General features: G+C 51.9%; 1 protein-coding gene across 1 annotated transcript in view; it reads left to right on the plus strand.

The window, feature by feature from the left end:
- SLIT1 (slit guidance ligand 1) overlaps positions 1 to 24,487 on the plus strand; it is a gene marked incomplete at its 3' end in the record, with an annotated part of 171,469 nt that overhangs the window by 121,126 nt on the left and 25,856 nt on the right. The window contains exons 10-23 of the mRNA XM_082854318.1: positions 475 to 546; positions 1,062 to 1,133; positions 3,414 to 3,485; positions 4,216 to 4,359; positions 11,085 to 11,248; positions 11,921 to 11,944; positions 12,075 to 12,219; positions 12,839 to 12,913; positions 13,069 to 13,212; positions 15,692 to 15,835; positions 16,126 to 16,292; positions 18,661 to 18,793; positions 21,175 to 21,243; positions 24,238 to 24,309. Coding sequence (XP_082710444.1) covers positions 475 to 546; positions 1,062 to 1,133; positions 3,414 to 3,485; positions 4,216 to 4,359; positions 11,085 to 11,248; positions 11,921 to 11,944; positions 12,075 to 12,219; positions 12,839 to 12,913; positions 13,069 to 13,212; positions 15,692 to 15,835; positions 16,126 to 16,292; positions 18,661 to 18,793; positions 21,175 to 21,243; positions 24,238 to 24,309 — 1,497 coding nt within the window. The remainder of the gene's footprint in view (positions 1 to 474; positions 547 to 1,061; positions 1,134 to 3,413; positions 3,486 to 4,215; positions 4,360 to 11,084; positions 11,249 to 11,920; positions 11,945 to 12,074; positions 12,220 to 12,838; positions 12,914 to 13,068; positions 13,213 to 15,691; positions 15,836 to 16,125; positions 16,293 to 18,660; positions 18,794 to 21,174; positions 21,244 to 24,237; positions 24,310 to 24,487) is intronic.

Below are 24,487 nucleotides of genomic sequence, written 5' to 3' on the forward strand. Positions count from 1 at the left end.
GACATGCTTTGCCTCAGCTGGGCCGAGTTGTCTGCCCAAGGCTGGCAACTCTGGAGGGTTGGACAGGCGTATCCCTCTGTGGTCCATCTGTCCAGCCCAGCTGGGTGAGTCTGCTAGAATTGGTTTCTTAGGGACTTCCCTGGCAGTCCAGTGGTTAAGACTCCTCGCTTCCACTGCAGGGGGCACGGGTTCGATCCCTGGTCGGGGAACTAAGATCCTGCAAGCCCTGTGGTGCGGCCAAAAAAAATAAAAAGAATTGGTTTCTTAGTGTTAGCATCATTGGTGAGCCCCTTTCAGCCATGGCAGCCTGGGATGATGGAACTCGAAAACCTGTCCCTTTTCTCTGCCTGTAACAGCCCCCCTACTTCCAGATGGAGGGTGGGAGCAGGGGCTGGCGGGCAAAGGGCCTGGTTTGGGCAACGGCGGGGGTGGGGTGACGTGCCCTTGTCCTTCCTCTGTGTTCTGTCTCTGCAGCCGCCTGGAGCTCAATGGGATCAAGTCCATCCCCCCCGGAGCCTTCTCTCCCTACAGAAAGCTTCGGAGGATGTGAGTGCCTCCTGCTGTTTCCTGGGGGTCAGCATGGGGCTGAGCCTGGAGCAGGCAGGCCACAGCCCCGGGGCAGGTCCTGACTCTGCCTGCCGTGGCTGAGCCCCCGGCAAAGCCATCATCTGGCCTTCCTACCAGGCTCACCTGTGACATGGGGATGGCGGTGGTGCGACCTCCTCGAAGGGCTGTCTTGCGGCCTAAACAGGATGCTGAGTCCGAGTCTGGCACGTGACCAGAGCTGACCATTTCAGCTTGGGCACCCATAGAAGCAGTTGAGGCTGTGAGGGGTGTGTGTAGGGGAAAGCTAGGGTACCCACCCGTGCATGACCCTTGGATTGCACAGGGAAATAGTGGCCAGTCGTGGGTTTTTCGGGTGGATGGGGAACTGGCCCTTCTCTTTCCTAATTTCAAAGAAACCCCTGCCCTCCTGTGGTGTCTGGGAGGTAGGGGGGACAGGCAGGACTTGGTGGCCACTGAGAGATTCAGCCACCGTCTCTCCTCTGCTCACCTTGCAGAGACTTGAGCAACAACCAGATCTCGGAGATTGCACCCGACGCCTTCCAGGGCCTCCGGTCCCTGAACTCGCTGTGAGTAGCAGTGCCAAGGCTCTGTAGTGGTCCAGGGCACCCCCCAAGGAGGCTGGCAGGGCCCAGGGCTCAGGGCCCCTCTGGTGGGCGCTAGAGAAGGAGCACAGACAGCCTCAGTGGGTCTCCCTCTGGCTGCAGTGACCAGGGTGGCTGTACCCAGCTTTCCCTTCCTCTTTGTGGACCCTCTGCAGCTGGGAGGGGGAGGAGGGAGTCAAGGGCTGAGTGCATGGAAAAGCTAGGCAGAGCTGTTGCCCCTGACGACTGTGACGCTCTCCCTTCTGCGGTGGGGATTTTCCCAGCCTTCTTTGTGGCAGTCATCTGACTCAGCCCAGCCTTCATGTTGGCCCCGCCTCCCCACAGAGGCCCAGCGCTCCGTTCTCCTGAGCCTTGCCTGGGTCCTATAATGGTGGCAACCACCAGCTCCAGTTGTGAAATCTGCCACAGCTTACATCTTTTGTCCCAAACGTGCTCTGATCTCAAGTTGTAATGAGTGATTGTGAAGGGTGTTTCCTGCCTCCCCTGCCTCCCCAACCCTGTCCAGTATTTCCTTTCCCTCAGCAGTTTGCTGGGGATCCACCAATCTACAAAACGTTGTGCGGCATTGAAAATTAATCTCGGAAATGTTACTTCATCTCTTTTTCCAAGAACCCTTGCTCGCTCTCCCAGGGTCACTAAGCCCCTCACTCTCTGAGGTCCCATGGTACTTTGTCTCCATACAGAGTGAACTCAGGGTGTCCTATAGTCAGGCTGGCTCCCTGTTGATGGAGGCCATTCATTTGTCTTAGGAATGAGTATTTTCACCCGTCCCTCGGCAGCGCTGGACATGGGCTGGGCGTTGATTCGGGGCCGAGGAAGTGGAACAGAATGGAACTCCCCCTGGGGCAGTGCAGGAGGCCGCTAGCTCAGTGTCTTCTGTGTGCACCCTCTTCTCTTGGACTAGAGTGCAGGGTAGTGCGTGGGGCCGTTGGGAATGGCACCCCTAAAACTGTGCAGTGTGCAACCTACACAGCTGTACACGACAGCCTGGGATGGGTCACTGTCCTTGGCTGAGAGATCCTGAAGGTGGCTGCCAAAATGCAGGGTCTTCCTCTGAAAAGTGAGTGAATCTCCTTCTAAATTGGAACATGACAGTAGCCCATCTAAGTGGGTTCCTGTTGCTAATGGGTATATGGTCGCAGCCGCCCCCTCACCATATAGGAACTTTCATGCCGAGGTCATGCAAAAAGTGGACATTGACAGTGTCCGCCTGGTCAGGCCCTGACCTGGTACCCCTGCCTCAATTCCTGCCCCCTGCATTACTCCACACAGCAGACGGGGGGATCTTTCCAGTGGGCGTCTGATGATGTCTCAGAGGCTTCCTGGTGCTGGCTGCGTAAAATCCACGCTACGGTCCCATTTGTTTCCTCCACTCGAGCCACACTGGAGCTCTCCACATGGGCCAGCCCGGACCCTACTTAGCTCCTGCTACGCCGTCCTCCAAGGACCATCTCAGAGATGGCGCACTCTGCTTTTACTCAGACAGAATGTTTCCGGGGGTGGCTGGGGGGCCGCTTGTGAGATTGGAACGTAATGCACCCCCCTCCCCAGGCCCCATGATGCTTTCACCATCTGTCTGAACCCATTTCTGCCTGCCTGTCTTTTTTGAACCTTTGCATTTTTTCTGATTATATATGGAATTCATGCTCCATGTAGAAAACTTTGAAAATTCTAAAGCATAAAACAACCCACTCGCAGTGCTGCAGCCAGATCTCAGCACAGCTAACACTTTGGTCTGTTTCCTTCTGGTGTTTTGTCTGTGCTGGAAAGACTCGCTTGACGTGCTGGAGCTCATACCGCACGTGCCTTCTGGCATTCCAGTTTTTGCTTGTAATTCCCTAAAAATATGTTAATTTTTCCTGCCCTAGGGATTTTCTTCTCTTTGAACAATCTCCTTTTGGATCCCCAACCAGGTTAATTTCCCATGAGGTTCCCCGGAGGGGCCCTTGCAGGCTTCTGTGGGATCCGTGTGTGAGGGCAGAGTGAGGGAGGGGTGCTCCCGCAGTGATGGGGATCATGCTGCCTCTAGCCCATAGGGTACCTTTGTGCAGAGTAGGGACCGGCGACCCCTTCCTGTCGCACTTTACTGCCATCTGCTGGCCACTGTTATAACAAGCCTACACTGCTGGGACCTGGCGTGTGAAAGGCATAGGGGTGGCACCATTGTGTGGGCAGGACTTGCAGAGCTGTGCCCCGGCCTGCCGGGCTGTCCTCTAACTCTCCTTTCTGCTGCCTTCTCTCCAGGGTCCTCTATGGGAACAAGATCACAGACCTCCCCCGGGGAGTGTTTGGAGGCCTGTTCACCCTACAGCTCCTGTAAGGACCCAAATGCGAGTGACCTTGGGTGGGACCCATGGAGGGGGGGGCAGTATTCCTCCGGCCTCTCTTTCGGCCTCTTGGGGGTGTGGGAGGCAAGGACCTTGGGGGATGGCAGGTCTGGCAAGGCTGTGAGAGTCTAGGGGGCTCTGCAGAGGCCAGAGAGGGAGGCAGAGGTGGATGCAGAGCTGATTGCAGGACGCCCAAGCTGAGAGGCCGCTGAGATGCGAACTATGTTCCTGCTGAGCTTGGTGTGGTTGGGGACAGAGCTGTCTCCTGCAGGAGGACACCCAGGCCCAGGTCAGCCTCCTTGAGCGCTGAGCGTTCAGGCAAGGATTCTCTCCCAGGACCCAAGAAGCACAGAAGCCAAATGCTCCCTCTCAGCTCCTGGGAAACCCAGCAGAAGGGGAGGAGAAGGATACCCCCAAATGCCTTTGGGAGGTGACTTGACCACTGTGCTCTCTGCTGTCTCAGAATCCCATTGGGCACCTCTAGCAGTTCCTTGAAAGAGAGAAGCATGGGGGACTAACTAAATGGTCCCTGTGCACAGAGAAGGCAGCCGGAGCTCCTCTGCGTGGAGTGGACACCCAGAGGGCCAGATCCCCTGCACCTGCTTCCGTGGACTCCTCCCTGACATAACGCGTGCTTGGCACCTAGGAAGGTGCCCAGGACATGATGAGTCCAATTCTGTGCCTCTCCCCTCACCACCTGGCCCTGGCTCTGCCCACAGGCTCCTGAATGCCAACAAGATCAACTGCATCCGGCCCAACACCTTCCAGGACCTGCAGAACCTCTCACTGCTCTCCCTGTATGACAACAAGATCCAGAGTCTCGCCAAGGGCACCTTCACCTCCCTGCGGGCCATCCAGACCTTGTGAGTGCCCTCTTGCCCTCCCCCTCCGCCCACCCCAGCAGGTGGACCTAGGGGAGGTAACAGCCTCCAGGTACAGGCAGCGGTCTTGGCCTGTGCCTTTGGCTCACCAGGTATGGCCTCTGGTAGAGGACAGATTCTGGGTTAGACGAACCTGGGTTCAGATTCCAGCTATGCTCCTTATTGGCTGTGTGGCCCTGGGCAAGTTAATTAGCTTCTCTGGGGCTCAGTCTACTCATTCATAAAATGTGGATATCATCTTCTTCATAGGAATGTGGAATTGGGATGCATATGACAATTGATGGCATGTTTAATGGGCAGCACTTTGTTCTTTCTTGATAATACATAAAATAATAGTGCATCTTGCAGTGGATAATGTCTTAAATGAAATACAGTGACAGCAATGCTGATTATAAATTAAAAATTAGAAGAGCAACAATTCCAGGAAGGTTTATTCCTAGGCATTTTATTCTTTCTGTTGCAATGGTAAATGGGAGTGTTTCCTTAATTTCTCTTTCAGACTTCTCATCGTTAGTGTATAGGAATGCAAGAGATTTCTGTGCATTAAAATTTTTTAAAAAATTAAGAGCATTTTAAAATCCCCTCCCTCATAAATAAATAGATAGATAAACAAAGAAATAAGTAAATGCCTATGCAGTACAATTGGCAGATACTGGTTGATGTGTTACTTAAGTTTTTAGTCTGTGGGTGTGGTCTCCATTTCCATTTTCCTTGCACGTTATTTGTTGAAGACACTGCTTTACTGGATCCATAGAGCTCCCCACAGTCTGGATTTGCTTATTGCATCCCCTGTGGTGTAGTTTCACGTGTTCCTCTGTTCTCTCTAGGTCCTGCAGATAGAAAATTTCATCTAGGAGCTTGGGTCAGGTTCAGGTATTTTTTCTTTTTCTGGCAAGATGACTTCATAGTATTGTGTACTTTCAACAGGAGGCTCAAGATACCTGTTTTTTTTTTTTTTTTTTTTTTGTAATAAACACAGTCATTGATTTCAATGCCTAGACCCACTTGTTCATTAGGGATCCTGAAATGGTGATACGTGAATTCTAACATTCCTTCTTCATTTGATAATGCTGTCGCGGTTACGCTTTAAAGGAGTCCTTATTTTTTAGCTGGAAGGCTTCTGTATAGGGAAACTTCTCTTCTACTATTTGGTTAAACTCAGGCACTACATTCCATGTCTTTAGTTCTGAGCCTGCAGTGTGACTCAGCGTGCTGACCCGTGGGTCCTGTGGTGCGTGCCCGATGGGCATTTATTATTAATATTACCGTGGCCATTGTTGTCGTTGCCAGCCCTGCCACTGTTTACCCGCTGTGCAGTGCCCTCTGTCAGCTGAGATCTGCACGAGTGCTGGGATGAGTGTGAAACAGATCGAGTAGAAGGCACAGCTCCTGCTCCCTTGGGACCCTGCACGTCAGCAGGGATGTCAGCCATGAAGACAAACTCATTAGAGCCCACATACCCGCCGGCAGCCCACTACTGCTAATTAATTTACTTATAGCCAGGGAGAGGGGGAGGGAGCACCACGGGGAAATCTTGCCAAGTATGTGAAATGAGATGTCACAGGGAGACATTGGAAAGGTGGATTATTTCACGAAGCTGGCAGAACATCTGAGAGAAATGCACTAAGGAGATTTCAGGGCCGGGGACACACACGCAGGAAAGCCTTGGGGATGGGGAATGGGGCTGAGCGTCTCATGTGAGGAGCTGTCTCGCTTTCAGGGTGGAAGGGGAGCTAGTACCTCAAATGGGTTGTGCTCACCAGGGGCGGCCTCTGTCTGTGTCCATTTACCTGGCTGGATTTCAGGAGTGCTTCTGCCCTCCTAGGTACCATCCCTGAGATCTTGGCCACTTCCACCAAGGCAATAGTAGGGCACAAAGCTGGAGCAGAGTGTTAGAACAGGAAGGTTTCCCATAAGAGAGATGGTAATAGGAGTAATACTGATAATAGCGATAGTCGCCGCTGTTTATTACTGAAGGCCAGGACACTGTTCTTTGCGTGTATTATCTTACTTAATACTTACAATGACCTATGAATGAAGGTTCTCTCATCCTTGCCTTACTTATAAGGAAACTGAGGCAGAGGCAGACTCACCCTAGGTCACATGACATCTAGTAGAGCAGGGATTTGGTCTCAGGCCTCTCGTCACTGGCGCTGAGAAATTAGTTAACTTGCCCCTAAATTGTGCTTTTACCCTAAGAATTGACCTCATTGTTAAGGCTGTAAAGCAAGACTGAACTTCGTGAACAACTCTTATATATTGACAACTGAAGTACAATTTAGAACAAGAATTTTAAAAAATGCAAATCCGGGCTTCCCTGGTGGCGCAGTGGTTGAGAGTCCGCCTGCCGATGCGGGGCACACGGGTTCGTGCCCCGGTCCGGGAAGATCCCACATGCCGCGGAGCGGCTGGGCCCGTGAGCCATGGCCGCTGAGCCTGCGCGTCCGGAGCCTGTGCTCCGCAACGGGAGAGGCCACAGCAGTGAGAGGCCCGCGTACCGCAAAAAAAAAAAAAAAAAAGCAAATCCAAGGTACAATCAGATATTGTTATTACAGCCTCCGATAGTTAAAGCCTTGGCCGAGTCTTATGTCAGAACCGAGCGGATTTCAACCTACAAAATCGTGCGTGATTTGTTTATAGCTCCGAGGTCTGTGGCTGAGTGCCATGCGTCAAGTATTGATTCTGTAGTTTCACTTGCCCCAAGAGATTAAAAAAAGTTTATTTTTAAAGTTTGAATGAGGTATAACTTACATACCATAAAATTCACCTGTTCTGAGTGTACAATTCAGTGATTTTTAGTAAATTTACAGTTGTTCAACTATCACTACAATTCAATTTTAGAACGTCTTCCATTACCCCCCAAAATCCCTTGTGCCCATTTGCAATCAGTTCCTATTTCCAGCCTAACCCCAGGCAAGCACTAATCTAATTTCTGTCTCTATAGATTTGCCTTTTCTAGATATTCCATAAAAATGGACTTATGTGATATACCTTTTGTGACTGACTTCTTTTGCTTAGCATAATGTTTCCGAGATTCCTTCATATTGCAAGTATGTATTGGGTTGACCGAAAGGTGCGTTCGGTGTTTTCCGTAAGATGGCTCTAGTAGCACTTAGTTGTCTTTAACTTCATTTGAAACAATTTTGTTAGACTGTATTGTGACAGCTGTCATATCAGCGTGCATTTTTTAAAAAACTTATCAAAATTGGTGAATTTTTGTGTAGCCGTTTCAATATTGAAGATGGAAGAACAAAAACAACATTTTTGGCATACTGTGCTTCATTATTTCAAGAAAGTAAAAAAAGCAACTGAAACGCACAAAAAGATTTGTGCAGTGTATGGAGAAGGTGCTGTGACTGATCGAATGTGTCAAAAGTGGTTTGCGGAATTTTGTGCTGGAGATTTCTTGCTGGACAATGCTCCACGGTTGGGTAGACCGGTTGAAGTTTATAGCGATCAAATTGAAACAATAATTGAGAACAATCAACGTTATACCGCGAGGAAGATAGCCGACATACTCAAAATGTCCAAATCAAGCGTTGAAAATCATTTGCACCAGCTTGGTTATGTTAATTGCTTTGATGTTTGGGTTCCACATAAGTTAAGAGAAAAACAACTTCTTGACCATATTTCCGCATGCAATTCTCTACTGAAACGTAATGAAAACGTTCCGTTTTTAAAACAAATTGTGATGGGCAATGAAAAGTGGATACTGTACAACAATATGGAACAGAAGATATGGGGCAAGCGAAATGAACCACCACGTACCACACCAAAGGCTGGTCTTCATCCAAAGAAGGTGATGTTGTGTATATGGTGGGATTGGAAGGGAGTCCTCTATTATGAGCTCCTTCCGGAAAACCAAACGGTTAATTCCAACAAGTACTGCTCCCAATTAGACCAAGTGAAAGTGGTACTCGACAAAAAGCGTCCAGAATTAGTCAACAGAAAACGCATAGTCTTTCATCAGGATAACACAAGAACGCATGTTTCTTTGATGACCAGGCAAAAACTGTTACAGCTTGGCTGGGTAGTTCTGATTCATCCGCCTTTGGATTTTCATTTATTTCAGTCTTTACAAAATTCTCTTAATGGAAAAAATTTCAATTCCCTGGAAGATTGTAAAAAACACCTGGACCAGTTTTTTGCTCAAAAAGATAAAAACTTTTGAGAAGATGGAATTATGAAGTTGCCTGAAAAATGGCAGAAGGTAGTGGAACAAAAGGGCGAATACATTGTTTAATAAAGTTCTTGCTGAAAAGGAAAAATGTGTCTTTTATTTTTACTTAAAAACCGAAGGCACTTTTTGGCCAACCCAATAACAGTATTTGTTCCTTTTTATTGCCAAACAGTTCTCCATTGCATGCACGTTTTGTTTATCCCTCCTCACTGTTGGACATTTGGATCATTCCCACTTTGGGACCATTATGGATAATGCTGCTGTGAACATTTTCTTACACAGCTTTGTGAGGACAAAGCGTTTCATTTCTCTTGGAATTTCTGGGTCACATGGGAAATTTATGTTTAACCTTTTAAGAAACTGCCACTGTTTTCCAAAGTGGCTCTACATTTTACATCCCCGCCAGCAATGTTATGAAGGTTCCAATTTCTCTACATCCTTGCCCACACTTGGTATCGGTTTTCTTTATGATTACAGCCATCCTAGTGGGTTTGAAGTGGTAGCTCATTGTGGGTTTAATTTGACTAATGATGTTGAGTATCTGCCCAAAAGATTTTTAGTTGTGACTTCTTAATGCTTAATCCAAGAAAGAGACTGGGAATCGGTCTCCCCTTCTACCTTCCACTATCAGAAATGTGCATGGAGATAATTGTCTGGCCACATGTGCAGCCTCTTTCTGGGTGTGCCTTTAACATAATTATCTTTTCCCAAGTAGATTTTTTTCTTCCTCCTGAGCATTTTCTCTCCCCAGTTCCCTGCTCTTTACACCTTCTAAAAATTCTACTTTATGTCAGATACTTAAGTTTATACAGAAGCCAGTTGCCTCGGTGGGTGATTCAAGTTTTGTAGGTTGCTTTTGACAAAAATAGCCTGTTCTTAAAAAGGATGTATTCTACTCTGCACCCCTTGGACATTTTAATACTTGCCTGAACAACATAATTGAGTTGATTTTAAACAGAGTTTTCTGCCAAGATTGTGATAGAGGGAAGCAATTCGTTCAGGCAGAGGCTGTGTCCTAAGGCATGAATAGATGTGGATGGGGCGGGTGGAAGGATCCCAGAGCAATCCCTGAATCCTGGTGTACTTTAGATTAGCTACGAACTCTGCCCTGGGGAGTCAGCACGCACATCGTCGCTGTGCAAATTGGCAGTTTAAATCGGGGAAACAAACCATCCGACGGGATGCAGAAGGGGTGGGAGGGGCCTGGCCCACCTGGTGGAGCTGAGAGGAGCCAGGACTCAGGCAGGAAAGTGGGGCAGGCGCTGCAAAGGGGAGTGGCAAGGACAGCTGGGCAGGGAAAGCTGTCACCAAGCATACTGACCAGTGGCCAGAGGGCGGAGCCCAGGAGGGGATGGATGGAGAGAGAGTGGCCAAGGTCTGAGCTGAGCTGAGCACAGACTCTGGGCAAGGGCTCGTGCCTCTGCTTGGAGAGAGCCGTATGGCCCTAGCAGGAGCCTGGGCTGCGGCCAATATGTAGATGACTTCAATTAATGGCATTAGATGGCATGGCGAGTCCTCTGAGCTGGCCCCATGCAGAAGCATTGGCTTTTGGGAACAGTAGTCAGGACAGGTGCTGGATTCTTTTCCCTGGCTGTCTCGGTGTAGAAAGCAGGGCACTCAGTGCCGCATTAGCCTAGACACAGGTGGGCAAGCCGGCTGCTAGGTGGTTCAGATGTGGCTGATCTGAGCCTGCAGGGCAGTCAGGGCCAATGGGAAAGACAGCCCTGTGGTCACTTACAGTGACCCGGGTTCCCTCAGCTAGTATCACCTGTCAGCTGCCCCTGCCCCACACTTATCCTGCGGGTAACACAGGGAGCCAGCAAGAAGATATGAGTGGTTCCCCAATAAGCAGCTACTCAGTAATGCTTTCTGAGTTTCCCTGTGTCAAGAGACAGCCTGTAAAATGGTGAAGAGGGGGCAGCCCCTATGGCCTGGGGTAGGAGCGGAGATTCCATGGAAAGCTGAGGGGCTGCAGCAGGCACTTTGAGACCTCCTACCCCAGCTGCAGGCCCAGCCTTGCCACCCTGGCCCCAGCCCCTTCTTGACAGAGGCTGTGGGAAAGAGGCTGCTGCCGCCCAAAGCCACAGGGAGGGGACAGTCCAGGACTCATGGCACCGGCGGGGTCCAAAGGCCACTGGATGCTGAGGTCTTGGGCTCTAATGTCCATTCCGTCACCTCGCCCTTGGAAGGACGGGGGTGCCCTGGCCGGTCTCTGGGTTGCTTCTGCCTCCACTCCTGTTTGTCACAGGGCAGAGGGAGGGACAGGTGAGTAGAAGGAGACGGGACAGAGTGAGGCTTGAAGGGACAGCTGGAAGCTCCAGGCTGTGGAGTTCCATCCCCACTGCCAGGCTCTGGTAAGACTTCTCCACAGGTGGTGGGCACCCCCAGGTGCTGTCCCCAGGTGGCGCATTTCTCCCCAGGGCCCGGTGGGCTCTGGCCACGAGCAAGCCGTGAGGCCCCGTCCAGGTGGTGGTGAGCACAACGGTGCAGCTCTGTCTCTGATCTCCCATCCGCCCCCTTTGGACAGGCATCTGGCCCAGAACCCTTTCATCTGCGACTGTAACCTCAAGTGGCTGGCGGACTTCCTGCGCACCAACCCCATCGAGACCAGCGGGGCCCGCTGCGCCAGCCCCCGGCGCCTTGCCAACAAGCGCATCGGGCAGATCAAGAGCAAGAAGTTCCGGTGCTCAGGTAGCTGCCCGCCCACCCGCCCGCCTTCAGTCTGCTCAGGGACCCCGTGATGTTCCTGGATGGTCCCAACAAGTGTGCGCTGGACCACTCTGGACCCACGCTGGAGGGTGCGGGCCCCCAGTGTAGACTTGCATCTACAGTTTCCCACCCCTTGTTTTACTGAGGCCTGGGAAGGTGGTAGAGCTTGCCGAAGGTACCCCGGAGAGGACGGGCAAGGACCCAGGTCCCTCTCCTCCCAGGACAGTTCTCTTTCAAGCTTTCTAAGACACTCAGGAGGCCTGGGAACCCTCCTCAGAGAGATGGTTGCCTCCTCCAGGCTCTGGGGCAGCAGAAACGGCAACTGGCTGGGGAGAGTGTGGGTCGGCTTCTGAGGCCGGATCCTGGTCCATCCTCACCTGTGCCGTTGTATGTGAACGTTCCCGTGGTTTCGGTGCTCCCTGGAGGAGGTTTCCTTGGGTGTGGTGCTGTCCCCGGCATCAGCCTGGGCAAGGAATATCTGTGTTCGTAGCAAGACCTTCACACGGGGGCTGGGTGGGTGGGCGCCGGGGCCTGGTTTGTGACCCGAGCCTGGTTCCTGGGGCGGCTTCCACTGGGCAGCAGGGCCGAGGCCTGGGCTGTTCCTGCATGGCCTGGACAATCCCAGCATTGTAGTGTTTCTGCTTCTCTCCTCAGCCAAAGAACAGTACTTCATTCCAGGTAAGAGGGGGGACCAAGGCCGGCCTGGGTGGGACGGTGGCAGTGGGAGGCGAGGGAGGCCCGGGAGACTCTGGGCTGGGCAGGGCTGCTTGGAACTCCTCCGCCCCTGGCCCCCACCCTCTCACCACAGGCACAGAGGATTACCAGCTGAACAGTGAGTGCAACAGCGACGTGGTCTGTCCCCACAAGTGCCGCTGCGAGGCCAGCATGGTGGAGTGCTCCGGCCTGAAGCTCACCAAGATCCCTGAGCGCATCCCCCAGGCCACGGCCGAGCTGTGAGAGCCCCCAGCCGCACCACACCCTCACCTGCCCCCAGCTCCCACGGACCCTCCCGCCCCTCCTCCGTGTTTTCCTCTGTCGCAGCCCTATTTGGGGACCACTGGAGACCCCACCCTGGGAGCATGCCAGCTGCTGGGTCCAGCAGGAAGTGGTCCCTCTGCTTCTCACTCCCAGTCCCACACGCCCTGCTGAGGCAGTCTCTGGCCCGCGGGGCAGGTCGCCAGCCTGAACCAGGGCGGATTCTCTCAATCATGCTTTTGCTTTCTTTGTGGGGACCTGATTCTATCAGCTAAAGCTGTAGCCTAAGCCATTCTTTTATTTTTCTTCTTTCTCTAAAAATATAAATTTGTGCACGTATATATATATGCATGTGCACAGATACCTACACATGCCTGTCATTTATGTATGTAAAGTTCATGGCATTTTTCATGTTAAAATATCCCCAGTCACCCCCCAGCTCTTGGTCCAGCCTTTTCTGAAATAGGATCAATTCATCTCACCAGAGAAATTCTTCTGGGAGTCCCCTTTGTTTGAGTCCCAAATAGTCTCAGTTTGGAAGATACTTTAACGTCTGTCATTTATGGATGTAAAAGTTCCCTTCATTGCTTCTTACAGACGATTAAACAACAATGAGATTTCCATCCTGGAGGCCACCGGGATGTTTAAAAAACTCACCCATCTGAAGAAAATGTGAGTTCCCCGTTGGCGGGAAGGTGCAGTTAGGACGCCGGTCAGGATGGGAAGGGGAAATTCTGGGTGTGGGGTAGCTCCTGTCGGGGACAGGGCTCCCGTGCATGGGAGCTGGGTGCAGGAAAAGGGTCCTGAACTCCATAATCCTCTCCCAGCAATCTGAGCAACAACAAGGTGTCGGAGATTGAAGACGGGGCCTTCGAGGGCGCAGCCTCAGTGAGCGAGCTGCACCTGACCGCCAACCAGCTGGAGTCCATCCGGAGCGGCATGTTCCGGGGCCTGGACGGCCTGAGGACGCTGTGAGTGTGGGCTGGGGAGCAGGCTGGGCAGAAGCCAAGCCAGAGCGTGGGCGTCTGCGTTAAAGGGAAGGGAAGAGCGAGGGTGGGAGTCTCCTTCCTTGGCCCCAGCTTGCAGGAGTTGAGGGGGCCGCGGCTGAGGACCCTGGCTGCAGTCATCAGATGTTGGTCACTGTGACGAGGGCTGCCTTCTGGTTCCCCAGGGTGGGGGGTCGATGGCGGGTGAAGGGATGGGGAGGTGGGCCCTTCCGGAGGTCCCCTCTCATCGCCCCGTGGTCAGGCTGCAAGAGCATAGCACGTGTTTTCAGTTCAGGAGTGGCTGGTGCTACAGTGGCAGGGACCTCGCAGAGGTGACTCAAGTGGGTGTAGGCGGGGGAGGAGGGATTCCCACCATCCCTGGGATTCTGAGACCCCATGACTCAGAGCCCAGGCAGAGCTCTCCAGACGTCAGGACTGAGTGGGATCCTGGGGTCATCCACCCCTCTGTGAACGCTGAAGGGAGCCCCTGTCTCTGTCCAGGCAGCACTAGCTCTTCAGATGATCATGTAGACCTTTAGAGCGTCCGATAGACAGTGCTGTCCCGTCAGACTCACCACAGGGACAGAAACATCCCACATCCGCACTGCCCAATCCGGTAGCCACATGCGGCCATGGAGCACTTGAAATGTGGCCAGTGCTACGGAGGCACTGACTTCTGAATTTCGTTTCATTTTAATTAAGTATAAACAGCCACGTGTGGCTAGTGGCTACACTGTGGACGTCACCTCTAGAAGCCACCAGCCTGGATTTAAATCCCAGCCCGCAGTAAGGCTATAGATGTATTTTCCGAGCACGTGTCATGGCATTTGTGTAAGGGAAGTGAATGCATGGAGGCATTCCCTGTGGGGTTTTGTTTGTCTGTTTTACACAAGGGGATTTATTATGCACTGTGTTTTGCAGCTTGCTTTTTTTTCACTTGTAAAGATAGTGTGGCAGGTTCTTCATAGAGGGCTGCCTCATTCTTTTTTATACATGCCTAGTATGCTTTGAAAGAGGGTGCCGTGGGCCTGCAGGAGCACGTGAAGGCTGGTGAGGACACAGGAAAAGGAATGCCTGTAACCCCTCCACTGACCACAGTTAATTGTTGATATAGACAACTATCCTTCCAGTTACACACACACGCACACACACACGCACACACACACGTACACCCACATACATGCATGCAAACACACAGATATATTTTAATGGAATCCTAGAATACATTTTATTTAGTAATCTGTTTTTTCCTTAAACAGAATGTGAGTGTCTTTACGTATCCTTACGATTCCTTTTACAACATCATTTTGAAAGATTATATATTAGATAATTATTAGAGATTTAGGCTGTTTCTAATTTTATTACAAGCAATGCTGTGATTAATATCTTTGTTATGAAATTCTGTGCTCATCTGGGGTTATTACCTTGAAGATAAATCCCTAAGGGTAGACCTGCGGGGTCAAAGCACGAAGGGCCCTTTCAGGGATTTTGGCACATCTCACCAGGTGCACTCTGGGCAGGCCCCAAGTCGTTTTCCTGCCAGCTGTGCATGAAAGTGCCCGTCCTCCCGCCCTCCTGCCAACCCTGGGCTTTGCTGTTATTATTTCATTTTTAATTATTTTGTAATTTGGCAGGCAAAGATTCCCTGTCACTTAAATGTCCTTGATTTGAACATTTTTCAGTGAATGTTCATAAGCTATTTGTTTATTTATTTCTGTGCAGCTCATGCTGTGACTCATTTATCCTGTAATGGAAGTTTGTACCTTTTAATCTCCCTCACCTAGTTCACTCATTTTAATTTCTTTTGTGAATTGCCTATTCTGTGTCAGGCTTCGTTTTTGTTTTTGCTTGGGGAAAGGAATTGAGCCAGATGTTTGAGGATGAACAGAGACTTTGGCAGCTATAAATGAGGAAGAAGGTCATTCTAGAAGGAGATCCAGCCGGGAAAGTTGTGGGGATGTAGGCCTGGGCAGCAGGCCTGAAGGACAGAGGAGTGGAGGGTGTGTCCATCCCTGGGGAGTCGGGCAGGTGCTGCTCTGGGGCTGGGTTGGGCAGGCACTCACATGTCACAGTAAAGAGTTTAAACATGATTTTGTGGACGGTTTAGAGGCTGCTACGGGCTTTAGGCTGGAGAGCGACATGGCTGGGTTTAAGTTTAACGAAAGTCTCAGGTGTTGATATGGAGTGTGGCCCGAGGTTGGGGAGGCTCTGGGCACCCAGGGGGTGAGGGTGATGGTCTTCGGCATGGGGGCCGTGTGGGCAGGATGGAGAGGCCGTCAATTCAGAGGCAGGGAAAGCCTGGAGGGGAGCCCAGGTGTGTAGAATCCTGGCGCTGTGGCTCCCCTCTCCGTGGCTCGGTGCCCCCAGAGGAGCACTTGTGAACTGGCCGCTGGCGGCCAAAGCACAGGCAGGCAGATGGCCGCAGGGCTCGGCACGGACTCTCCCCTCCGCTCCCGGCTCCCAGGATGCTGAGGAACAACCGCATCAGCTGCATCCACAATGACAGCTTCACGGGTCTGCGCAGCGTCCGCCTCCTCTCGCTCTATGACAACCAGATCGCCACCATCTCCCCTGGGGCCTTCGACACCCTGCAGGCCCTCTCCACGCTGTAAGTGCACCCCAGAGGGCAGGCGGGCCTGGGGCTTGGGCACCAGCCATCCGAACTGAACCCCGGAGCCCTGCCCATCCACCACCTTAGGACACGGCCTTCTCCGGTGGTCACTTTAAAAGACTCAGGGTGTTTGGGTCCTTGCACGTTAGAATGTTGCCTCTTGGCGGGTTGGTTGTCCGGGAGCGTTGGGTGGCCGTGTGGCCAGCACGTGGCGAGCAGGAGCCGGCTTTGCTGGGACAGCTGAGTCTGGTGGGTGTCTTCGTGGTCATACCACCCGCCTCTTCCAGAAACCTTCTGGCCAACCCTTTCAACTGCAACTGCCAGCTGGCTTGGCTGGGCGACTGGCTGCGCCGGAGGAAGATCGTGACGGGGAACCCGCGATGCCAGAACCCGGATTTCTTGCGGCAGATTCCCCTGCAGGACGTGGCTGTCCCCGACTTCAGGTGTGAGGAAGGTAACTCATGGGCCCCCTGGGCGGCAGGGGGATGGGGAGAGGTCATGCCCCAGAGAGGAGGGGTCCCCTGGGGAGGGGAGGCTCTGTGGAGGGGGTGGGGCGAGGAGCAGGGAGACCTACTCAGTCCTGTGCCTGCCTCTGCCTGGTGGGGTCTTCTTCGTGTGATTATAAGAGCAATAATGTGCTTATTGTTTAAAAAATGGGAAAATATGGATAAAAGACGGGAATAAACGTTACCTATTAGCCCATCACTCAGAGAAAATTACAGTTAACATTTTAGTGTAATTTCTTTATGTAAGTACGTTTAACCCAGAGACCTACCTCCTGGTTATTCCTAAGCACTCCAGACAGTGGATTCAGCCTGTCTGTAATGTGCAACAGGACACTGTCAAGGGGGCACCCCTTCCTCCACACGCGGGTCACTTCTTGTGCCAATGTCCTCTTTCCCCTGAATCCTCCATCTCTCTCCTGTGGCCACTTCTTTCTTTCCCTACCCATGCAGAATCTAGCCCGTCCCTCCATTCTCCACCCCAGCCCCCAGAGCATCATTCACACAGGCAGCTGTGGGAAGCAGATTTTTACCGAAGGTGACAGAACAAGGTTGCATCTTGCCCAGCCCTGGGCCCCCCTTCTTCAGCCCCTCCTGTCCTCTCTGCAGTCTGCTTCCAGGGGGCAGTTCAGCTCTCAGGCTGGCCCATCCAAGCCAGTGAGGGGGGTGCTGGGTGGGAAGCTTCAGCTTTCACGCCAAGAATGACAGGGTATTTTTCTAAACAAAATCAATGGATTCTCTAAGAGCAGTTTGGCTTCGAACTTCTAAAATAAACAAAACAAAACTCCATACTTCTCACATATATATTTTATATCATAGTTTCTTTTTAAAAAAAAAAAACCTGAACTATGTATTTTGGACATTTTCTGATGCCATCAAGTATTTTTTTTGAAAGCATTATTTTTTTCCAAGAAACAGTTTCTTTTTATTTTTCTTCTTACAAAGTGAGGCATCTTTATTTCCTTAAAAACAAAACCCCAAATAACGGACAATCCAGAAGGAGAATAAAAAGCTCATTGATGAGTCCCTCTTTCTACTTCCCCACCCCAGATGACTCCTGTCAGCACCCCGTGTGTGGCCCCCTGGATCTTTGCTGAGTGTTCGTGTGCCCACGTATGACACACGTAGGGTCTTGCAGTACCGCCCGTGTACCTTCTCAACATGACAGTCCCTTGTCTGGAGGCATTGCGTGGCATTTACGTGCTTCCAAACTTCTGTTGTTATGCCTCGTGCTGCCAGGAACATCCTGATAGATAACTCTCTGTACATATACTCAGTTTTCCCCCTTAGAATAACTTCCTAGGAGTGAAAGGATGGGAATATTTTTGAGGTGTTGCTGCCGAGAGGCAGTAGGACGTAGTGGTCAAGAGAACAGGCTCTGGAGGCAGCTGGCTTGGATTCCAGGCTGCGGGACCTCTTCCAGGCTGGCGGACCTTGGGCAAGTTACTTAATCACTCTGTCCGTAGTTTCCTTTTCTCTAAAATGGGCTGACAGTAGCACGTCCACAGAGAGATGTTGTGAGGATTCGGTGAGTTCATCCTTCTCACGTGGCACCTCCACACAGACGCCTTCCGTAACCGACAGTCCCTGTCACCTGCTTCCTAGCAACTCCGACGGTGGTGTCCTTATCGCCCCTCCTACACCCAATCAGAAGGAAGGAAGGCACACAGAGGGCGCTCAGTACTATTTATTGAATCTGTGAAAGATGGTGGGACAGAAGGGGCTCAGACTGTGTGCCAGCCAGACCTGGGTACAGACCCTGAATTGCCTCTGATCAGCCTTCTGACCCGAGCAAGCTGTTTAAACGCTCCAGATCTCAGTAAGACAGAAGTTCCTTCACTCCTTCATTCAACTGACCTAATTTGGAGGCTGCTGTGTGCCAGGCCCTGCTCTCCATGCTGGGCTCCTTCAGTGAACAGAGAAGGAGGTGCAGGTCTCTGTCCCCGTGATGCTCACGCTCTAGGGGTAATGGCTGCTCCCCTTACATACGTTAAGGAGATTACGTTTGATACAGTGTCCGGCACATAGTAGGTGCTCAAGAAATGGTGTGGCTGCCATCCTCCTTCTCTGCAGTGCCTGGGTCCGCCTCAGAGCTGAGGTGGAAGAGATGGATCCAAGACCTATTTTAAGCTCAAAACAGGTCCAAGGGGCTTTGCCCCTGGTGGGGGAAGGGTGCAGCTGAGAGGAGACTTACTGGTGCACAAGGTGGTGTCAGCGCGGGGCCACTGTCCGCAGGTGCCCTGGAGCTGGGCCCTGGCTGCAGGAGGCCCTGAGGAGGCCTGTCCCCTCGCTGACGTGGCTTCACGCCTTCCTCCCCAGGCCAGGAGGAGGGGGGCTGCCTGCCCCGCCCGCAGTGCCCCCAGGAGTGCGCCTGCCTGGACACCGTGGTCCGATGCAGCAACAAGCACCTGCAGGCCTTGCCCAAGGGCATCCCCAAGAATGCCACAGAGCTGTGAGTAACCCCTGCCTGGTGGCAGGAAGAGAGGGCGACCGAAAGCAGATGTTAGCTGACAGGCGCTTGGAGTTAGGGCTTTGCAGGAGACACTGGTTCCAAGGAGGTTTGAGCTTCTCTGTGACCGCCCCCCACTCTGCAGTCACCTGACGGCAGGGGTCCCCCGTGGCAAGTGCTTCATCCCGTTAAACTAAGCTCTGCCTTTAAAATAAGAAATTACATTGCTTTTCCCACTTCACATCATCTCATGAGCATTCCCTTCATGAGAACGCTCACAGAAGTTGTTTTTATTGTCCACATAATATTCCATCACGCGAAACTACTGTGATCTATATCACAAATCCCCCTTTGCTGGTATTTAAGCTTCCAATTTGTCTACTCTCATAAATAGCACTGAGGTGAGCATCCCTTCAGCGAAACTGCTAGGCGGAGAGCGGTGCATTGTTGGGACTCTTTTTTTTTTTTTTTTTTTTTTTGCGGTACGCGGGCCTCTCACTGTTGTGGCCTCTGCGGTTGCGGAGCACAGGCTCCAGACGGGCAGGTTCAGCGGCCACGGCTCACGGGCCCAGCCGCTCCACGGCATATGGGATTTTCCCAGACCGGGGCACGAACCCGTGTCCCCTGCATCGGCAGGCAGACTCCCAACCACTGCGCCACCAGGGAAGCCCCATTGTTGGGACTCTTGATGACCTTCCAGAAAAGCTGTCTCCTCTGCACTCCCGCCCGCTGTGTGTGGAAAGAGCCTTCTTGCTCCCCCTCCCCCTCCCACGCCCCATCAACACTGGGGTTGTGGTGCTAACTCTTTGTTGATCTGGATTTGGTATCCGAGCCCATGTGGGGACGTGGGTATAAATGTGTATGGCAGACAGCGGGATGGAGAGCAGGCTTCTTTGACGGACCCCTCCAAAGGGAAGGCCTGGCTCAGGCCCTGACTCTTCCTGCTCCTGGGATTGGTCCCTTCAGGCCTCCGTAGCCGAGCTTTTTTTTTTTTTTTTTTGCGGTACGCGGCGGGCCTCTCACAGTTGCGGCCTCTCCCGTTGCGGAGCACAGGCTCCAGACGCGCAGGCTCAGCGGCCATGGCTCACAGGCCCAGCTGCTCCGCGGCATGTGGGATCCTCCTGGACCGGGGCACGAACCCACGTCCCCTGCATCGGCAGGCGGACTCTCAACCACTGCGCCACCAGGGAAGCCCTGCGCTTTTCTTTTCCCTGAGCGGAGCACGTGAGGTTTTCATTTGTATTTCTTTCATTACCTGCAAGGCTGGTATTTCTTCACAAGCACACCAACCACTGCAGTCCTTGTCCTGTGACTCTCCTGTTGCATCCCCCACCCAGCTTTCTGTAAACGTCTTATGTCCCGTCCTCTCCTTGGTGCCTCCTAGCAACCCTGGGAGTAATGGGACAGGCAGGACAGCCTGGCTCCCTTGACTGAGGATGCTGGAGTTCAGAGACTTTAAGCCTCAGTTTCCTCAGCTGTAAAATGTGGCTGCTGGGTTTGTTGACAAGGGAGGCTGAGAGGATCGAAGGAGATGGGCCAGGAGTCATTCTGTAGGATGCAGGGTGATGGGTCGGGGGAGTAAAGCCCTGATTTGTGCTCTGTGGACCTCTGGGGGGTGGACAAGGCATCCTGAAGGCTGCCTTCGGTGGGGCTGCAGCTCCCGGTGCGCCCGTCAGCTTAGGTAGGATGGCTGGTGGCCATGGGGGAGGGAGGGCAGGTCACAGCATTTGGAATCCCAAGCTCTGCGAATGATGAGAGACCAGTGAGTGAGAGAAGCCGGGTCGGTCACAGAACTGACTGCAGAGAGCGTTGGAGAGTCACCTTCGGGGTGCTGAGCCTGGGTGGTTGGGAACATGGCGTGTAGTGCTGATGCAGTCAGGGGAAGCCTGTGTGGGTGTGAAAACACAGAGCTTAGGTTTGGGCATGTTTGGGTCTGGGGCCAGCCTCAGGCACCTTGCCAACAGGTACAGGGGGGCCCTGGGTGCTGCTGAGGGCCTGGCAGGTGGGTATTAGCCTATTACAAATTACCTATTTGGCCAAGAAGGCTGGAGAGAAGAGAGGGAAGACCAGGGGGTCCAGGATTGAGCCTGTGGTGCCCACCGACAGGGAGGGTGCTGAGAGGGCCAGGCAGAGGCTCGGGAAGGAAGCCACAGGAGGCTTCATGTCTCAGTGGCTTTTACCAAGTGTTTCAGTGGCATCTTCCCAAATGGCCTAAGAAATGTCCGTGTTTTCTCCTCCAATTAGCGATTCAGGACCAACTGTGTAGTGTACATGTAGGAGAGGAAATGAGTGAGAAGGCCCTGGCTGCAGGGGAAGGTTCTCCCTGCACCGGGCTCTGCCCAAGGCCGAGATGGCTGCACTAACTGCTGTGTTCTCTCCTGTAGCTACCTGGATGGGAATCAGTTCACGCTGGTTCCGAGACAGCTGTCCACCTTCAAGTACCTGCAGCTTGTGTGAGTATCCAGGCCTGTCTCAGAGGGCAGGAGGGCCATTGGAATCTAGCCATTGTGGCTCCAGCTTTCCTGGAATTCCCTACAGATGCCACTCTGGCCGATCCATTTTTTTGTTTTTTGTTTTGTTTTTTTAATTGCAGTATAATTGAACAATATTATATAAGTTACAAGTGTACAATATAGTGATTCACAACTTTTAAAGGTTATACTCCATTTATAGTTATTATACAATATTGGCTATATTCCCTGTATGGTACTGATCCGTTTTTTAATTTCACCCCATCCCTTTGAGAACATCTGTGCACAGAACTGTTTTGCCATCTAGTGGCCCATTTTGGGAATTGCATTGTTCCAGGCTCTCTTGGGTTGGAACCTGTGTGCTTTTGCCCACACCATCTCCCCAAGCCTCTAGGCTGGTAATTATTATTAAAGAGGGTTATCCTTGCAAAGGTAGGAGCCAGAGCAGAAGAAGAGAGTTATGGAAAACTTCTTGATCCAACCTTGGCTTCTAAACCAAATATGAAATATGGCAGCCTCAAATACACATCTGTAACTAACTCTTTCTTTAGGCTAACATCTACTTTTCTGTTATTTCCACTTTTGACCTTTCTGCTTCATGAAAACATACAAAGTAAGCCTCAGAATAAGGTCAGCTCCTCTTAGCCTTCCAGCTTAATTAACACCTCACTTCAATTGTCTTTATCTGCCTATTGGCCAGATCCCACCAAAAAGAAGTCCAGAGAACATTTCTTCTGAAGTGCCTTGGAGCAGTGCTGCTCAAAGTGCGGTCTATGGGGCAATGGCAGCCTGAGAACTCTTTGTAATGTGCCTGAAACTAGATAAGGAACTCGCAACAGAATTTTAATCGACACATTGCTTCTTCCTTCATTGGGAAAGTATTGCTATGAAAAAATGTTAGCTAAACTAAGTTGTGTGTTTAGTGTCATAGGTGATTGCATTTTGGCACAAGTCCCTTGTTTGGGGACATTCAGTTTGAGGACTAGCTACTTTGAGTAGCACTGGCTTACAGAATTTTGAAACTCTAGTTTATCTGTCTTTGCTAATGACCTAGCCATGGTGTTTTGACTGACTGTTCCAATGGTGGAGGTGAGGAGTGGTAGTTAGAGTGATTTGTGGCTGGTGATAGAATGACAAAGAGAGAGACAGCCTTTCTTTGGTCTAATTTGAGGCAGCCCCACTAGTGGTGCAGATATGCTTGAGGAGAAAGGGAGGGAGAGGGGACTAATGTGAAGGCAGTTCTTACTATGAAGCTGCCTGTTGGGGGCTGAAATACCAGCACCTCCTTATCATGGGGAAGGACCACCACAAAGTGTACTTGAAGTTTGGTGATGTATTTAAATGTGTCTCTAGGAACAATGGAGTGGTTTTGAATGAGATTAATTAGAGGAACATTTACTAAAAGAAAATGAAGGCAGGGCACATGGTTTTATTTGCTGAGTCAAGAACTGCATGAAGTGAGCAGATATGAAGCCATCTAAGTCATGGGCCCTCCCCCTAAATGTCACGGTCTGGGGGCATGCAAGGGTGAGAAATAGGAGCACATACGTCATGTGGAGTGGTGAGTGTTCCAACAGAGGTAAATGCACATGTTAGGGCTGTGGCTCAAAAGAAGGAGTGGTGGGCTCCGGATAAGGGCTGGGAGAGGTCAGAGTTCACCAGGTGCAGAGGGAACAGGATATCCAGGGGCAAGAGAATTTCAAGAAGGGTAACAAATTCATGCAAGGCATGTGGGGACCCGTGAGGGAGGGGGGCCATGCCCTGGAGTACCTGGCAGGTGGTGAAGCTAAAGGGTCTGGAGGTTGCACTTTAAGTAAATGGGAGCCACTGCGGGTTTGTTGGTAGAGAAGTGACCTCATCAGATTTGTGTCTTAGAAAGATTGCGTGACGCCCACCGTGTGGAAGATGGATCAAAAGGGGGCAAAGCTGTGGGTGAGAGATGAGGCAGAAACCAGAAGAGAGATGACGGTGTCTTGATGTAGCAGAAACTTGGGAGGAGGGGGCAGATGGAACAGAGGCACAAGCCAGTTAGGTGAGGGTCTGGGAGGGAGGACGTGGGGGTAGGGCAGTGTTTCTGGGTGGTTGGAGCTGCTGACCGGGATGGAGAGCACAGCACGGGGCACGCGGGTGGGAGGAAGCACAAGAATTGGAGTGTCTGTGGGACATCAGGTCTCTGCAGGGGACTTCGTGAGAGAGGTCTGGCTGGGGCCACAGAGGAGAGCACCATTTGTGCACGATGGTGCGGGAGTCAGGAGCGTCCCCGAGGACTGAGGGACTAAAGGAAGAGGAAGAGCGAGGACAGGGCTTAGTGATCCCCGTTCCTAAGGGGTGGGTGAGAAAGAAGCATTCACCAGAGAGGTAGGGGGAACGTGGGAAGACAGTGGTCTGAGGAGATTTGACAAGAGGGTGGTCAGTTGGGCCAGTGCCACAGGGTCACTTGGAGAGCACATTGCCGTGACCTGGGGCTTGGGGGCCAACAGACTGGGGTTTGACTTTATCTGTACTTCCTCCCAGCTGTGTGACCCTGGGTGGGTCACTTCATCACTCTGAGACCCTGCACCTTCTTTTATAAGATGGGTTTACTATCTCCCTCATAGCATTATAGGGAGGGTGAGTGAACAAACCCACGTAAAGTACTAGCGAGAGAGAAAGGATAGAGAGCCCCCTAGACCTGGCAGTTGGGAGGCAGCTGATGCCCTTGGTGGGAGCGTTTCCATGGTGGGTGGAGGGTGGGAGCCAGGCTATACTTGCATGGGGTGGGGGATGAGGAAATGGAGACCTGAAACCCTGGAGACACAGAGCGAGTTCAGGCAGCAGAATGGAGGGCTGTAAATAATTGTGAACCAAGCGCCCCTCCACCACCTCCCACCCCGCAGAGTGCCGGTCAGAACAACTTGGCTGAGGGATGGCCATGGCCAGAGTGGGAGAGGGGAGGAGTTCTTTCTTTCTAAATGATGATACTTTTGTCTTTTCCAGGGACCTGAGTAACAACAAGATCAGTTCCTTAAGCAACTCCTCCTTCACCAACATGAGCCAGCTGACCACTCTGTGAGTCCCGTGGTGGGAGGCGGAGGGAGGGCTTGGGGCTACTGAGACCCTCCCCAGGCCTCAGTCACTGGCAGGTATCCCCACGTAGCCTCCCTTACCCTCCAGGGAGGGCGACGGGGCCTGCCCACTGAAAAGACTTTAAAAAAAATTTTTTTTTATTATGAAACACAGCGTGTAT

This window comes from Leucopleurus acutus (genome assembly GCF_964270905.1).
Source record: "Leucopleurus acutus genome assembly, chromosome: 14".
In the NCBI taxonomy this organism is placed as follows: domain Eukaryota; kingdom Metazoa; phylum Chordata; class Mammalia; order Artiodactyla; family Delphinidae; genus Leucopleurus; species Leucopleurus acutus.